The sequence below is a fragment of the Gymnoscopelus braueri genome (genome assembly GCF_963280865.1).
Source record: "Gymnoscopelus braueri genome assembly, chromosome: 18".
Classification (NCBI taxonomy): domain Eukaryota; kingdom Metazoa; phylum Chordata; class Actinopteri; order Myctophiformes; family Myctophidae; genus Gymnoscopelus; species Gymnoscopelus braueri.
This window is the reverse complement of record NC_137618.1, coordinates 28,861,503-28,878,564: the sequence shown is the minus strand read 5'-3', so window position 1 is coordinate 28,878,564 and position 17,062 is coordinate 28,861,503. Positions and strand designations below refer to the sequence as shown.

The 17,062-nt window shown below is 40.7% G+C and overlaps 1 protein-coding gene across 3 annotated transcripts; it reads left to right on the top strand.

Annotated features, from left to right (window-relative positions):
• Nucleotides 1–8,715: 8,715 nt before the first annotated feature.
• Nucleotides 8,716–15,632, top strand: LOC308106135 (uncharacterized protein). Of its 3 annotated transcripts, none has more exons than XM_080457179.1 (8): nt 8,716–8,823; nt 9,032–9,163; nt 9,751–9,871; nt 11,760–11,917; nt 12,464–12,633; nt 13,244–13,403; nt 13,581–13,696; nt 14,088–15,632. In XM_080457179.1, the coding sequence occupies exons 2-8, from the start codon at nt 9,103–9,105 to the stop codon at nt 14,970–14,972; spliced, it is 1,671 nt and encodes a 556-aa protein (XP_080313305.1). In that variant the 5' UTR covers nt 8,716–8,823; nt 9,032–9,102; the 3' UTR covers nt 14,973–15,632. The 3 variants fall into 3 exon arrangements, with proteins under 3 accessions (XP_080313305.1, XP_080313306.1, XP_080313307.1); XM_080457180.1 differs by having other exon boundaries at nt 8,730–8,918; XM_080457181.1 differs by lacking the exon at nt 8,716–8,823 and having other exon boundaries at nt 8,928–9,163.
• Nucleotides 15,633–17,062: the final 1,430 nt, after the last annotated feature.

The following is a 17,062-nucleotide window of genomic DNA, read 5'->3' as shown; positions in this document are numbered from 1 at the left end:
ATGATCTTGTGAGCTTATTATACGTATCTCCACGATCCTTTTCACACTGATAGCTTATACTAAACTAGTTGATGATAGCTGCTACGTACTGCGGTTAGCCTGTGCTAACTACAAGACAATATTTGGCTCGTCCCCATAGCAACGTGAGAGTTTTGGGACGAAACCGTCTATAACTGCTTTACACAGAATATTTTCAAGTGCGTCGTAGTGAAGTAACGTCTCTGCCAGTCTAACACACTGGTCTTTGGCAAACAGAAAATACACAGTACAATTCACAGTGTCTATTTGTAACTCAGAGAGTGTACAAATGGAACCAAATGGACCCCTGGCGGGTCCATTTGGTTCGGTACTCTCTGAGTTAAAGGAACACTCGGGAGGCGGTCTGATGGACAGACAGTCAGACACCAGACAGACAGAGTAGACAGACAGACAGACAGACATGCGTTTGGATCAGAGAGACAGGCAGGCAGACGGCTCAGCGGGTCTGAGATGTTTCTGGAGTACAGCTGCTGCCTGCATTCTCTCTCTCTCTCTCTCTCTCTCTCTCTCTCTCTCTCTCTCTCTCTCTCTCTCTCTCTCTCTCTCTCTCTCTCTCTCTTCCTATCTCTTTCTGAGTGGGTGTGTGTGTGTGTGTGTGCGTGTGTGTGTGTGTGTGTGTGTGTGTGTGTGTGTGTGTGTGTGTGTGTGTGTGTGTGTGTGTGTGTGTGTGTGTGTGTGTGTGTGTGTGTGTGTGTGTGTGTGTGTGTGTGTGTGTGCGTGCGCGCGCGTGCGTGCGTGCGTGCGTGCGCTGTGTTCTCCCAGTCTTATTGAGTGCAGATGTACTAATAAAACATGTTGTTTTGAGGCAGCATGCAGGTTTACAGTAGATCAACGGGGGCCCGGCGTGAGGGTCCCTCTCTGAGCCGCCTGTAAATCTCGACCCTCCGGGATCAAAACCACTGGACTAGAGGTTCTGCTGGGTCAGAACCACAGAGGACAGGTTCTGTTGGATCAGAGCAGTGGTTGGTTCTCAAACATTTTAATTTCAAGGATCCCCATAACCCTGAGAGTGGAACTAAACTGGTCCATATGGTTCCATTTGTACACTCTCAGAGTTGCAGACCTGTAAGGATACATTTGGGTTCCTATCAATCATTTAGCTGGGGACCTCCTCCTGGAACCCCCTCAAGGACCCCTGGGGGTCCCCGAACCTCATGTTGAGAATCACTGGATTAGAGGTTGTGTTGGATCAGAACTACAGAGAAGAGTTTCTGTTGACTGATTAGTAATCTCTCAAGAACAGATTCTGCTCTGCGTTGGAATCTGTCGTGAAGGTTCGTCATAACATGTACGCACTGGGCTACAAGTGGGCGTGCCTTCAGATCAGGAAGCAGGCCGCGCTTTACCCAATCAAATGTAGTGGGCGGGATTCACGTGTCCGTCGATCCTTCCCCCTCGAAACAAACCCAAACTAATTTAACAATAGCGTCCGCGGAGCAGACAAAACCACCGAAAGATATTCACATTTTAACTTACTCTTTCATCATAGAAACAAGTGGGCTTATAACCAAAACGATCCATGTTCTCTGGGAGAAGTGGTGTTAGTGTTCCGTGTAGAAATATTGTTAGTGGGAATGAAAACATAGTGGCACCACCGGAAGTGAAAGGCTGAAGGCAGACCAAAACCCCGGTTTCCTTGCCCACGGGTGCTACGTTGTCATTGTCCCAGAGCCAAGATGAGATAGTACAAACAGCAGAGGGCGCTGTTTTTCATTCTCATCTTGGCTCTGGGTTCCCAGATTGACTGATTAGTAACAGTTGGATTAGAGGTTGTGTTGGATCAGAACTACAGAGCAGAGGTTCTGTTGACTGATCAATAACAGTTGGATGAATTGGATTAGATGTTGTGTTGGATCAGAACTACAGAGCAGAGGTTCTGTTGACTGATCAGATGTTGGATTAGACACGAAAATAGCAGATGTACAAGAGATGTGCTATTTTTTAATAGCCAACATGGATGAAGTGGTTAAATGATTGTGATGCTGTATCAACTACTTTGCTGGGGACCCCCTGGAACCCTCCCAAGGACCCCTGGGGGTCCCCGGACCCCACTTTGAGAAACACTGGGTTAGACCCTCGGCTTGCCTATGTGCCGAAATGCCCCAGTATGAGACACCCTTTTGCTCATCTGAGCCATCTAAGCAGCCATCAGCTGGGTGAAGCACTAAAAGTGATTCACATTTTGATTCTTGTGCCTGTAGGAGTGGTGACAAATAATAAAACCCTCTTGATTGCCCCTGAAACCTCCCTCCCTGCCAAGAAAATATGAAGCAGAGAGAACTGCCATTTGAATTTAAGCATGACCCAATTCAAACAGCGCCATTTCAGTTCAATATTTTCATTTATTTGTTAATGTTTCCATCACTGTTATCTTTTGTGATATTGAGGATATTGGGGCGGCAGTGGCTCACAAGATAGAGCGGCCGACTTGGGAATCGGTAGGTTCCTGGTTCAACCCTCCTCAGCTCCCCCTGTGTTAGTAACCCCTAACTGCTCCCGATGAGCAGGTTGGTGCCTTGCATTGTTTCTGTGAATGGGTGAACGTAATGCACATTTCTTATGTGGTTATATTATGCGTTTTGGTAGTACTGTGGTCCAGGTGGTACTGTTGAAGCTGGGTGTGGTTCTGGCGGTGGCCTACACTGTTTAACCACTGTTTAACTCCTGCATCCCTATTCTGGGGGGGGGACATTTGCCGAAAACAGCCGATCTACAGTTGCGACGCGTTGTGAACTTGTAGAACTTGTAGCTATTTTTGGTGAAGAGATTTGGTGGCAGACGGGGAAAAAAGCGGTCCAAGTACAGACCCAACTCAGGTCTAAGTGGTTAAGTTGCACTCTACAGAGGGGAACTGGAGAACAGAAAACAGGGTGTGAAGAGTCGTTAAAACCACTGAGAGGTCATGACCCTGCAGCACACCGAACCCTCTCTCCTTTTTTTCTGTCCATCTCTGTCCTACACTCCGACTGCCCCCCCCCCTCTTTCTTTCTGGTTCCAGTTCATTTCCTGAGAGAAAGAAAGAGAAAGAGAGATTGTTAAGACTTCTCTCACAAACATGTCTTCAGCCAACACTTCTGCACTGTGTGCGTGTGCGTGTGCGTGTGCGTGTGCGTGTGCGTGTGCGTGTGTGCGTGTGTATGTGTGTGTGCGGGTGTGTGTGTGTGTGTGTGTGTGTGTGTGTGTGTGTGTGTGTGTGTGTGTGTGTGTGTGTGTGTGTGTTCGCGCGCAGTGCAGGGTTAGGGTTTGCATGCTTGGGTGTGTCTTTGTACAGTAGTGTATGTGCAAACGACGTGTTTCATCCCCTCCTACCTTATTATTTTCCAGTTTAGTGAAAGCTGCAGTTGTTCTGCCGTCATGTGCTCATGGTGACACCCAGGGCTTGATTTGTAGGGGGAAAAAGGTGTTGGTGATGTTGGGGGCAATTTTCTTAACCATTTAAACCCTATACTGTATATGTCTTTGCACGACAAATAAAACAAATAGCCGATGTATGCATGCAAGTTATGAACTTGTAGATCTGCTATGAATATGCCCAAAACAGGGACTCCACCAGGTTGAAAGTGGTTAAGTCTGTCTGTGGGTTATAAATATTGAACCAATGAAACTTTTAATAAGAGCTTGGTACTAAACTTGTGGACAAATAAGGTTTCCATTCGACAGTGACGATATCATACACGACCATCATTATTTATTCACCAGTAAACCTTGTCTTTTTTGAGGGCCTCTACTATAATAATAATAATTACAATAATAATGATAATAATAATAATAATAATAGCTCAGATTTATACAGCGCTTTACATAAAAGAAAAGCAAGGAACCAACTTTATTAAGGAAAACTAAAACAATAAAAAGATAAGTGCTAGATTAAAAATGATAAAAGGTTAAGCATGTCTTCTATAGCATGGTTCCCAAACTTTTTTAGCTTGAGATCCACTCCCCTGGACCCAATCTTATAAAAATATATTATGATTAATAACTGATGCCCTATTAATAGTAAAAAGCGGTTTGGGAACCACTGTTCTATATTGACTGTTCGTCCATAATGGCTGTATATGGTAACTTAGTGGAGAGTTGTGTAGCCAGAAGTGTCCCATTAGTTCCTGCCATCTGGTGTGCTGGTGAGCAGCGTGCTGGACTGTGTGTAATGGTTTTCAGACAGGATGTTCAGACAGACTCCGCACATTTGTTACAAGCCTCCAGTCAGCTTACAGCTCACGCTCTTAAAACCTCTGGAACATTCCGCCATCAAACCAGCGAAATGAGGTCATTGGCTGTTTGGCTCCTGACATCACATATACACACGCACGCGCACACATGCACGCGCACACACGCATGGACGCGCGTGCGTGTGCTCGCGCACGCACACGCACACACACACACACACACACACACACACACACACACACACACACACACACACACACACACACACACACACACACACACACACACCTAAGCTTTCATTTGTTTTATTTCTTTTGATGGTTTTTGAAACTAGACTATAGCACCTTACCTACTTGCTTCAGGGAATGTAATGATTCAAAAGTCAAAGAAAAAAGGTACCAGTTTGTTATTAATGTCCATAACCCGGGGCTGTGCGCCTTAAGATGTGTGTGTACAAATTACGATAGAATTATTTACATTCTATGTATGACATGTTTGATGAGTCATCACTGAATCTTATGACGTTTAATGAAAAGAATGTGGATTTGGACATGGTTTTGAAAGGATTAATTTGTATATAATTTGGTTTGTCATTGCAGATTTTTAATAAGAATGGGAAGCTTGTTTCTTTATCATGAGGCTGACGTGTGGACGATGTGTTTGTCCACAAAATGATTGCTGCTGTATATTCTGTAACAGTGCCTAATTAAAATAAAATAAAAATTGTTTTAATGTTTGAAATGAGTGTGATGTCATTTATATTGGGTAGAGCATAAATCATAAACATGTGGTGTCACACTGCAACACAACATTGAAACTAATAATCATTAATACAGGACAATTTACAATTTAGGCATAGTTAATAATTATACATTATGCTCACATATAGTGCATCTGGACATTGCAGGCAGACAGTATTACTTAACGGTAAGATAATTATCTAACATAACATAACAACATAACAAACAAAACATAACATAACAACAAAACATAGCATAACATAACATAACATAACAAAAAACATAGCATGACATCACCAAACTAAACTCAAATCAAATAATAATAGCACAACGTAACTTTACATCAACACGCATTATACTTTATACACATTATAGTATCTGTAATCTGTTAGTTACAGAAAGAAAGACAGCAATTAGATTACAAATTCTTCTGGAAATATTTTGATTACTTGAAGTATAATATTTTAAATGTTACGAGAGAATATCACTGAATAAATGGCCTGTCCCCCAAACACACATTCACATGTAATCTGTAATCTGTAACAGTTACCTTTTGATAATAACTTGACCCCGGAGGTCGTAGATGGCAATGTATTGATTTGTAACTCTGAGAGAGTAGACTACAAATGGAACCAAATGGACCCTTACAGGTCTCAGAGTTAAAGTAACACTGAGGGATTTTGCTGTGCAAGGGCCGGAACAGTTACGTCATACAATGTGGCAGAAGTTGCACATTAAATTAAGAGCCAGAAATGATATCAAACTACAGTGTTGACGTCTCCTTTCAAACAGGCCAAAGCTATTATCTGGCTTTGCACTGGGGGACAAATTTGACATGGTAATAAGGGCCCAAGATAATAAATAAGACAATATTATCCTGCTGAATGTTATCTTTGTTCATGATCCTGTCATCTCCCGGCTACTGTTGAAAAAACACGGCTTTGTTGATAACCAAACATTCACATTCAACTATCAACAAGGGACATTATTAAAACCACTTGAACCCTAGCGTCCCTATTCTGGGTTGAACATTCATCGACGACGTGTCTGAGCTTGTAGATCTGACATTTTGAGCAGAGATAGAGTGAAAACATGAGGGATCCTTGTATAGAGTTTTGGGGAACTCTGGTCAACTAAGTATAGCTATAGGGTTTAAGTGGTTAGTACAATACTGTATGGATTAAAAATAGAAAATTCAGACATCATATCCTATGGCACCGTAGTTTCACAGTGACTAAATCTGTGGTTCCTTGAGTCAGACATTGAGTAATCCTCATTACTTTATGGCTTGGCTGAATAGAACCACAGACTCTTATAGGAAATGCTTTATATAGATCCCGCATTTTGCATATTTCACTGACCTCTTGTGGCGAAGGGGAGTACTACACCCAAAGTGAAGAAAAAAAACAAAACGTATTAAGCGTTACACCGGAATTGGTGACCTATTGATTTATGTGACGTGGTTAGGTTCAAGTTCAAGGCGTTCATTGTCGCATTTTGCATACACAGAACAATACAGTTGGTAGCCCATTAAAGGCAGTGAAATTCAGCAGCAACAGTAGACAGTAGATAACAATAAACTGGTCAAACATTGGTCAAATTGTTTATTGTCAATAATAAATAAAATAGAATAGAGAGGTAAACACAGGTCAGGTAGAAAGCCCTGTCTAAATCTCTGTGTTTGAAAGGCTTTATTTACTTTTGACTATAAAATATAATTTCTATAGACCATTTAGAATGTGTGTAATCAAACGGGTAGCCTGTCCAGAACATTAGCTACGTCTTTGTCAAACAGAACTATTTAGAACAAAATATATTTATAATAGTCAATAACAATATCATAAGTGTCCTCATCTTCCAGAAATAAGGTTAATGAATAATACTGATCCAGTGCGACGCTGCAGCCGTTATCTACTCGGAAACACATTTTTGGTTGGTTCTCAACCTTTTCAGGCCGTGATCCTCCAAAATAATCTTATTTGAACTGGGACCCTCCCCTGATAAGCACTTGGAATTGCAGGAGTTGGCATTACATTGTTTGATTCAGTTCCACAGAAACAAAATGTGAGAATAGCACAAGCTCACAATGCCTCACATTCTGCTATTCTCAAATTGTTTGCCTCATATTATTTGACAATTTGACCAATGTTTGACCAGTTTTATAGCATAGTTTGGTTGGTTACTTTTGATGCAATAAAGGTCTTTTTTTCTTTTCTTGAGGTATTTAAAAGCTCTTAAAAGTCCTTAAATTGTCACTTCGCTGTCATCTGGGGACCCCCTCAAAATCATGAGGGGACCCTCCTGGGGTCTCGACCCACAGGGTGAGAACCACTGATATTATAGGGCACCGATTTCAGTGTAACACCCAATACTCTATGGTAACACATATTATGTAATAATGAGTAACACCGCTCCCCGATCAGCACGTGATTGTTAAGAAACCCCCGGGTTGGGTGACGTAGGGAAACGGCATCTAGAGTGATCACAGAACAACACTATACATGTGCCTTCACAATAAAACGTTCAAAAGAATGAATGATTACCAGTGGTGTAAAGTAACTAAGTACATTTACTCAAGTACTGTAGGCTACTTAAGTACAATTTTGAGGTATGTATTTTTTTTACTTTACTGGAGATTTTGTTTATTATTACAAAACATACATTGCATTGTGTTAGAAAACTGCATCCACTTGTGGTGTTAGCGGGTCAGCCCAAAATACAAAAAAAAAAATCTCCCACCTCTAGCTGACTTGTAATGCATTCATATCCATGTAAACACTTTTTAAAATATTATGTTGGGTTAGGGCTAGGGTTTCATCTTTCAATATATCTCGTTTTCTAGTATAAAAATGTTAAAAATCACTCATTAAATTTCCTATAATGAAGGCAATGGATAATGATGTTATCTAGCTATAATGTAATAATTAAGAATAATAATTAGAACACACTTCGAAAAAAAATTATTAAAAAAAAAATAGTTTTTGTTTTTTAACTTCATCTTTTTTAAAGTATTATAAAAAATTGTGACACTAGGTGTTAGGGTCATTTTTGACCCGTATACCATAGAAGGTAAAAAGTAATTTATTTTTCATAAACAAACTTTATTTTACTCCTGATAGCAAATGCTATTGAGGCCAAGTCTCTCTCATTCTCAAACTGTATGTAAACATTGTTTTGAATTGAGCCACACTTTTCGGTCATTTCTCCATTTCGGACCCTAACACCACAAGTGTCACTTTTTTTATAGAGACCATCAGAATTAATTACAATTATGATAAATAATTTTGATGCGTTAAAATGGCTATTTCTGAGGATATCATGAAGCTTCGTTCCAATAAAGAAATGTAAAGGGTACTTTTTACCTATTTAAACTTGAAAACGGGTCAAAGATGACCCTGACACAATGCAAGGGTTAACCATTTCAGCCATTTGAAAATAGCCGATACAAGCTCATATTGCGAGGCTGTGAGCTCGCTATTTCCAAAAATATTTGTATACATTTGAAAAAGCTGAAAACTTGTGATACGGAACATTCTGCATAATGAGTACTTTTACTTTTGGTGATTTAAGTACATTTTGATACCAATACTTTTGGCGCCACAGCTTTTAATCACAAAGGAGAGAGAGAGAGAGAGAGAGAGAGAGAGAGAGAGAGAGAGAGAGAGAGAGAGAGAGAGAGAGAGAGAGAGAGAGAGAGAGAGAGATGCCAGGATTAGTTTTATTTTGAAGTCCACAACCGGATGTGTTCTTATTGTCAGTATCAGACAACACAGACAACACAGACAGGCAGTAGAACTGGTATCATTCTGTCCGTCACAGGACTTTGTTTCACTTCATGTTTTTTGGACAAAACACAACAGCGAGGCTGTCTGCCACGGTACAGTAATATCTTTGAGAGAGTTTCTTATCGATTATGTGTCATTATGGATTATTTGCCACTTTAATTTTCACTGCTTATTAATAGGCTATACAGTAAGTATCTAGCCCTGATACATGACTGTCATATATTAGATGACCGTCTTGTGATCCATGGCTTTACAGTACGATATCTATCTATTGAATGAATACAGCTGTTTCCTTATCAGACACTGCCAGCAAAGGATATGCTGTCTGCAGACGGAGGGGAGACCCACTCTGTGCTGTTGAATGAGGAGAGATGACAATTAAACACTCCCTGATCACCTGCTATCTGATGATGATGATACGATGTTATAGTGGTAAGACAAACACACACACACACACACACACACACACACACACACACACACACACACACACACACAAACAAACAACTTTATCCTCACATCACGCGTTTCCAGGTGTAAAAAAAAAAGAAGAAACAGAAAGAAACTGGTCAGATATCAACATGGGCAGTTAAAATAGCTTAGATACATATGGTTTTGGTGCATGATTTGTAAGGTGCAATGTGTGGTCCTTTGCTCACTTTATTTGAAGTCAGCATGGGAAAACATGCTGCCCACCCCTGCTTTAAACAGTAAACAGAATTGAAGCTTCAAGCTCGAATTCTATCACACATCGACTTCATTCGGAGTATTGGTCTGGTTGGATAGCTATTTTATAGTTCTGCAACTATCGATTATCTCCTCAGCGATTATTCTATAAATTAATTATTTGATTAATTGAATAATCAGGGGGAAAACACATACAACAAATCAATTCACCAATTAAGTGTTATTTTATACTTTGTCGCACAACAGCGGCCTGCAAAAATAAGGATAATAGAAGATCTACAAGCTTGTGAGCCCTAACGTGAGTGTGTGTTCTCTGTGTTGTGTCTGTCCAGCCCTGAGCTCCCTGCCTGCTCCAGTCAACCCAAAAGTCAACTCCACAAACTTCCACCATGTTCTCACGTGGGACCCAGGGCCCGGAACGCCACCAGGGACGCAGTACATTGTCTACCGCAGGTCTGTCTGTCTGTCTGTCTGTCTGTCTGTCTGTCTGTCTGTCTGTCTGTCTGTCCATGTATTCAGTGGGTATCCTAGCTCCCTTAACACACTGGTGTGCCTCGACACACTGTTTGGGAACCACTTGTGTAGTCAATGTTTCAGAGTGTGCTGTTACTGTATTCCATAGTGTTGGTTGGACGTTGGACCTGTAAGAGGCAACACCTTTTATTATTATGGAAGTGAGTGAGATAGCAGGACTGTACAGGTTTATTAGACACACAGTGCTGTGTATCGTAACACTATGGCCCATCCCGGGCCATTTTAATGGAATTTTGTGTTATTGGAAGAAGTAACTACTTCTCAAGGAAAAACTCAGTCCTCTCTAGGATTACAAACACCATTATTCAATGTATGGATATACCCTACTGTAAGTAAATTCATTGCCTGTCGATGCGGTCGATAAGATCCACACACATTCCTGCTGACCTTGGATAGAATTCCTGTCATCTGTCTGTCTGAATAAACAATCAATAAGTAGCTGAACACACGTTTATGGTTAGAAATGTTGAGAATCATTGATATTTCATAATTTACTTGCGACCCTTAAACATGGGTCCGCGATCCAAAGATGGATCCCGACCCACTGTTTGTGAAACACTGCTCCGGTGCAGCAGCAAAGCACGCAAACCCCCGCCAGCTTCCCACTTCCAAAACCCAACCAATGGTGTTCATTGGCACGCCTGGTCAAGCCAGAGGCACTGTGGAGGAATCGAACCCCATTCTCCATGGTGGTGGCAAGTAGTTTACCCCTACGCCCCCCAGACTCCCCCGCAAACAATATAATTTCAACTGAAACACCTTTTTCTGTCAAGCAACATAAATTCATCTCAATCACGTCACGTGTTCCTCGCTTATGTTTTGGATGGAACATTTGACAGAGTTATTTTTTTACCCCTCAAGCTGTGACTTTCACCTGTCCTTTTCACACGCTTTGTGGTTAAAGTTTCCATCCGATAGCTGAGCAGGGGCATTTATACAGCTGTGACCACATAATGTCTTAGAATGACTGGAGACAGGAACTGAACAATAAGCTGCCCTTTTAAATCAACCACCACTCTTGATGGAATTGTGTGTGTGTGTGTGTGTGTGTGTGTGTGTGTGTGTGTGTGTGTGTGTGTGTGTGTGTGTGTGTGTGTGTGTGTGTGTGTGTGTGTGTGTGTGTGTGTGTGTGTGTGTGTGTGTGTGTGTGTGTGTGTGTGTGTGTGTGTGTGTGTGTGTGTGTGTGTGTGTGTGTGTGCGTGTACTGTATAGTGAGTTTAGTTGGGTGTGAAAATGCCTAAAAGGTGCAGGTGTAAGAGTGGGTGAATTTAGTTTTTGTTCAAGCTCCATCATTAGTTTTAAGAAAGAAAGTAGAGAGGGGGAGTAAGGAGAAAACATAGTAAACTTGTCAAAATGAAACATGTACAGTACATACACAGTATAAAAAAGCAGCAAGTACAGTATACATTAAGTTAGACATAAGCTGCAAAATGTGGCAACGCGTGGGAATTCGGGAAGGTCCACATAGCAGCAAGTATGTGCATGAGGTTAGACAATCGATATAAGGTGCAAAAAGTTGCAACGCATCCACATACCATAAATGAAAATGAATCTATATGTAGCCTAATAATTTTACCATAATCCATGATAATATTATAACAAATTATACTGATATTTTTTTCTTCTGCTTTGAAACATAATGAATCTTAAATGCTATGTGCTTCCGTATCTCTGTCTGTATGTCTGTCTGTCTGTCTGTCTATCTACCTATCTATCTTTCTTACAGAAATAGACCACATCCATTCCTATGATGGGGTGTAAATAAGTATTGAAGTTTTCACTTCCATAATTGTTTGTCTTTGTACAGAATCAACAATACGACAAAGAAGTTCAAACCATCCAACAGCACCAGCAGGAAGCTGAAGCTGCTCCATACGAGGAGGTACACGCTGTCTGTCCAGGCGTCTCTCAACATGTTCACGTCTCCAGAGTCCAAATCTTACACCTTCTTTCCCTACGCTGACAGTAGGTCAACACAACACTTTCACTAAATAGTTAACATTTGTTTACTAGCTTGATTTGTATTGGATACTACTACTACTACTACTACTACTACTACTACTATTACTAGTAGTCTATGCTCACAGATGTAATCAGAAAACACAGAATAAAGACTGTTGCTCCTCTCTATGGCTGTCATACTGAAGTCAATATCCATACTGTTCCTACTCTACGGAAATTCCCAGAGGCCCTACACCTCCAATTCAATACACAATATTGCAGTGCCTGTTCGGGGCCTGGCCACCATCTAGAATGCAAACTGTTCAGAGCAGCCTGGTTCTGGAGAACTGCTCATCTGGTCAGCTTCACACTCGACATTGCACTTCCTTAGTAGGTTCTCTGCAAAACACCTGTGAAGTTGATTGGATGAATGGTTCTCAAGATATGTGAAGGACAATCAGACACACACACACACAGATCCTGGAATTCATAGATAGCTACAGGCAGACTGACAGATTGTTTGATCAATAACACTTCAATAACATTGTGTAACTGTGTGTTTGTGTGCAGCTATCATAAGTCCACCGATGCTGTCAGTAGCAGGATGTGGGACGTGTATCCAGCTGAACATTTCAATGCCTAAGGCTGACAACAACTCTATACTGCGGCCTGACAATGACATCCAAAAGTTATATGCATTTTCATTCAGAATCTACTGTAGAAAAGAGTCTGAGGAAAAGGTAAGAAATCTGTTCATGTTTAACATTTAACCACATAAACCCTCTATACTTGTAAACTCGGTCAGGTTGATCGACTGATTAATTTGATCTAACGCAATGTGCCTGACTTTAGAATTAGCAATAGTCGGAGGGACACATTCTGTGGCCCAGTTTGACTCCTTGATCTATTTAAACGTATTGGTAATCTGCGTAAATCTCTCTAATTACATGTCTGTTTGGGTTTTACGAAACTATATAACCAGCTTGACTGCATTTCAGATTGCTTTATATCTGTGATACATATTGATTTAAAAAATATATAAATTTTAATAAAATCATGTATTTATCATGTAACTCATTGTGAGCTTGTAGATCTGCTATTTTCGCTATTTGTGTGTGTCACCATTGTATGACAAAGTATAAAAGAGTGTTAATCACACTAATCAATTTAGTTTATTATAATGATGTCAATTCATGTTGATTCGTTAATAAGCAAAAAAAAGAAACATGCTTCTCAATTATTCAATTAATTGACAGTAATCAATAGAATAATCACTTCCTTACAAGATAATGCTAGCTAGCAACACAGTTTAGTGTTTTGTGGGGTAATTTGTTTAGTTTGTTTTTGCAGGTGACAGAGCAAGATACAAGAAACACCAGTTATCGTGTTAAGAACCTGGAAGCTGGGGTGAAATACTGCATCAAAGTAAAACCCATGATCACACTCAATAAGCACAGTTCGCCCTCAGAATGGAAATGTGATTACACCAGTAGACTGGAGCCAAGCAGAGGTCAGTATGATGTCTACTTACTAAATACTTCTAAATACTGTGCTGATACTACAACTACCATTCTACAGAACAAGAACAGATAAATTAGATACAAATGTGAAAAGCAAGATTGTGTGTGTGCGTGCGTGTGCGTGCGTGTGTGTGTGTGTGTGTGTGTGTGTGTGCACGTGTGTGTAGGTCCTGCGGTAGTATCTTCACTAGCATCCATCCTGGTGGTGGGTGGAGTTGTCCTGGTTCTTCTGTACTACACTGGTTTCCTCTGCAGACTGCAACACCTCCCCGTATTCTTAAAGGTGAGGAAAAACCTAATATTCACTTAAGACCAGACTGAACCTGGGCCCACGTGGACTGACAGCCTGCCCCACCGTATGACATAAAACTTCTGATTCCACCGGGCACGTTGTCATCACGTTCAGGCCACAACGCGGCAGCCACACCTGGTCGCTGCCATTCAATGCTTGTGATTCCACTAGACGCGCTTTAGACGCTTACAATATGCGTCTGGTAAATATTTGTCACTCGTGTAAAGCAGCCAAATCGACAGTGAAACAAATTGTCATATTGACGTCATCCAGCGGTCAGTATAATATCTAAGCTTAAAAAACGTATGTTCTTTAACTACTGAATTACTGAACAACTGAATTAATGTTACTTCTGTGCCCCCTTTCGTATATGTGTGTGTAGGAGATTGTAGTTCCTGTAATTCCTAGATACTTCCTGACTCCAGAGAGGACCACCCCCGACTCGGTCTCTATTCTATCAGATCCTGAACAGCAGATGATGGCAACCAATCGCAGACCACTACGACCCAACATGGAGCTAGAGGAGGAAGATGAAGGCGAGAACTTGTACATACAGAGCGGCAGAGCGACTGTCGGCGGAGCGGCGGAACTCTCCTCAGGTGCAAGCTCTGACTTGGACTCAGACTCCCAGAATACATCGGGACCGGGTGTGCCCGCCGCCGCCATCTGGAGGGGCTGTGGGAGTTTGAGGGGCGTCGTTGAGTTGGCGGCTGAGGGGGTGGAGCCGGGGGCGGAGCCAGGGGGTCATGGCCAAATCACAGAGGGCAAAGGTGGAATGGCAACGGTCTTGTATCCCGAGCCTGATCTTGACCAGCCAGGATTTCTGGGACATGTAGGAAAAGCAATTGAGGAAGAGGAGGAGATGAGAGAGGAAGGGGAGCAGAACGGTGGCGAGAATTCTTCTGGCCACGTCAATCTGTTTGCGGTGACCCTGGGGTCACATGAGGAAGACGATGTCAATTTGTTCTCGCTGACCCTGGGGTCACAGGAGGAAGATGAGGAGGAATATGATGAAGCACAGAGTGACAAAGACTTTCTGAGACTGTGTGACGAGCGGCCATTACTCCCCACAGACTCGCCACCGAGGACTTCAGGAGACAAGGGAGCACAAAGGGAAACGCTGTCTGGCGATGGGACTCTGAAAGCTGGACTTACAGAGACTGACCCACAGAATGGATATGTTGACAGACACGCAGCAGGGGCTACAGAGACAAACTTTGAAACAGAGGAGGAGGAAGAGTTCTCAGGCTACATGGTCCGACGTTAATAATTCTGATCATGTAAATTTGCACGTGCACAGTAAAATCATACAGTGTTCATTTAACTCACAGTGTACAAATGTATAAATTAACACTAGTGCTGCAGCTATTGATTATTTAGCAATTAGTCTATCAATATAGTTTTGGATTAATCAAATCATCGAGAAGTTTTTTCTTTTAATACTTTTATTTCCTTCTTGACTAAAAATAGTGAAAATAACAAGCTCAGCTTGTAATGCGTCATGATGTGACATGTGAACTTGCAGATAAGTTATTCACTTTTTGTGACATTTTTTTTGACATTTTTGCCTAGAATGACAAATGGGGATGCCAAATTATAGATATAATGTATTATTGTTTTTTTTTATCGATTAAATCGATTAGTTTGATGAACTGTTGAACCTCTAATTAACACTAATGATTTTACTGTGTATATAGGGCATAATAATTCTACTGTTTTTATAGGGAATATCATTTATGTATCACGTTTGCGTGTGTATTTGCAATCTGTATGCATGGACATATCAATACATCAATACATTCCTGCCTAACAAGTCTGGTTTTGTCTTACCAGCAGAAATGCAAATATTGTGTAAATATGTATATATATGTGTATATATCCAGGGCTAGGCTGACAACACATTCTTAATGATATTTATTACTGTGTAATAAAGGTCTATTTCTATATTTTACCAAGTTTTATTCAGCAGTTGCTATTGATTCTTTTTATTTTTTATGATTAGTAAAATAATTTAATGGCTGTATATGTATACTATCTATGCAGGCCCACTATATAGGCCTATACAGTACATACAGTATGTGTGCGTGCATGAGCGTGTGTGTGTGTGTGTGTGTGTGTGTGTGTGTCATCAACACATTGTGGTCAAAACAAAACTAACATGTTTTGTATTTGATAGCAAGTAAAACATATTTGGAACTTAGTTTTGTTGTAGGGGAGTAAGAAATTACAAACAACACATCGCTTTAATTTAATGTATTTGACCCCGATCTGAAAATAATGTTGTGCCAGGGACCCCTATACAAGAGTTTTCTTTTAAATTATTATTTTTTATAGCAGATGTATATAGGGTTCTTAATGTTATGTTAACCCATTTTGCTGGGGACCCCCTGGAACCCACTCAAAGCATGGGGTCCCCAGTCCGGACCCCACTTTGAAAACCACTTCTGAGCTGCTCTGCAAGCCTGCAGATGTGAATAACTAAACCCTCTGACTGCACTTCTATTAGATCACATGACTTCCTACCATCCCTCGAGCATAGGGTAATTATTTGCCTTATCTTAGTTTGTGATTGCTGTGTCAACAAGGACTTTCCTACAACCCACATTACTGCTTTAGTAGTTCCAGTGTTGTAAAGTAACTAAGTACATGTACTCAAGTACTGTACTTAAGTAAAATTTTGAGATATTTGTACTTTCCCATTTCCAATACCTTTATTTCTACTCCACTACACCTAAGAGCCAAATATTGTACTTTTACTCCACTGCAATTATTTGAAAACTTTAGTTAATAGTTACTTTGTAGTTTTTGATTATTATTACAAAACACACATTAACCACTTCAGCCCTATACATATTTCGGCCATTTGAAAATAGCTGATCTACAAGCTCACAATGTGTTGCGATGCGACGCATTGTGAGCTTGCAGATCTGTTATTTTCAAAAGATTTTTATACATTTGAACGCTTGAGATGGGAAATTCTGCATAATTAGTATTGTTTGATTGATTGAATACTTTATTTAGAAGATTGCAGAGAAAAAGCACATGGAAGTACAGTTTACAATACAAGGTCAGTTAAAATGGATTGCTCATAAAAGCCGCAATGGCTTTTTCAAATGAGATCCCCACGTACTCAATTCATGGAGACATTAAAAAACAGACAGATATACACTACCATGCAGAACATCATATGAACATTTTAAAAGTAAGAAAAACAAAAATAACTAAACATATGTACAGTAAACAGTTCGAGGGGGGGGGGGGTAGTTATGAGTTTGACAGGGGACAGTTTTGAATTGCAGCCTCCTGAAGGTATTTTTTAGGGCAGTTTTGAAAGTGAATAGGGTTTTACACTCCTTT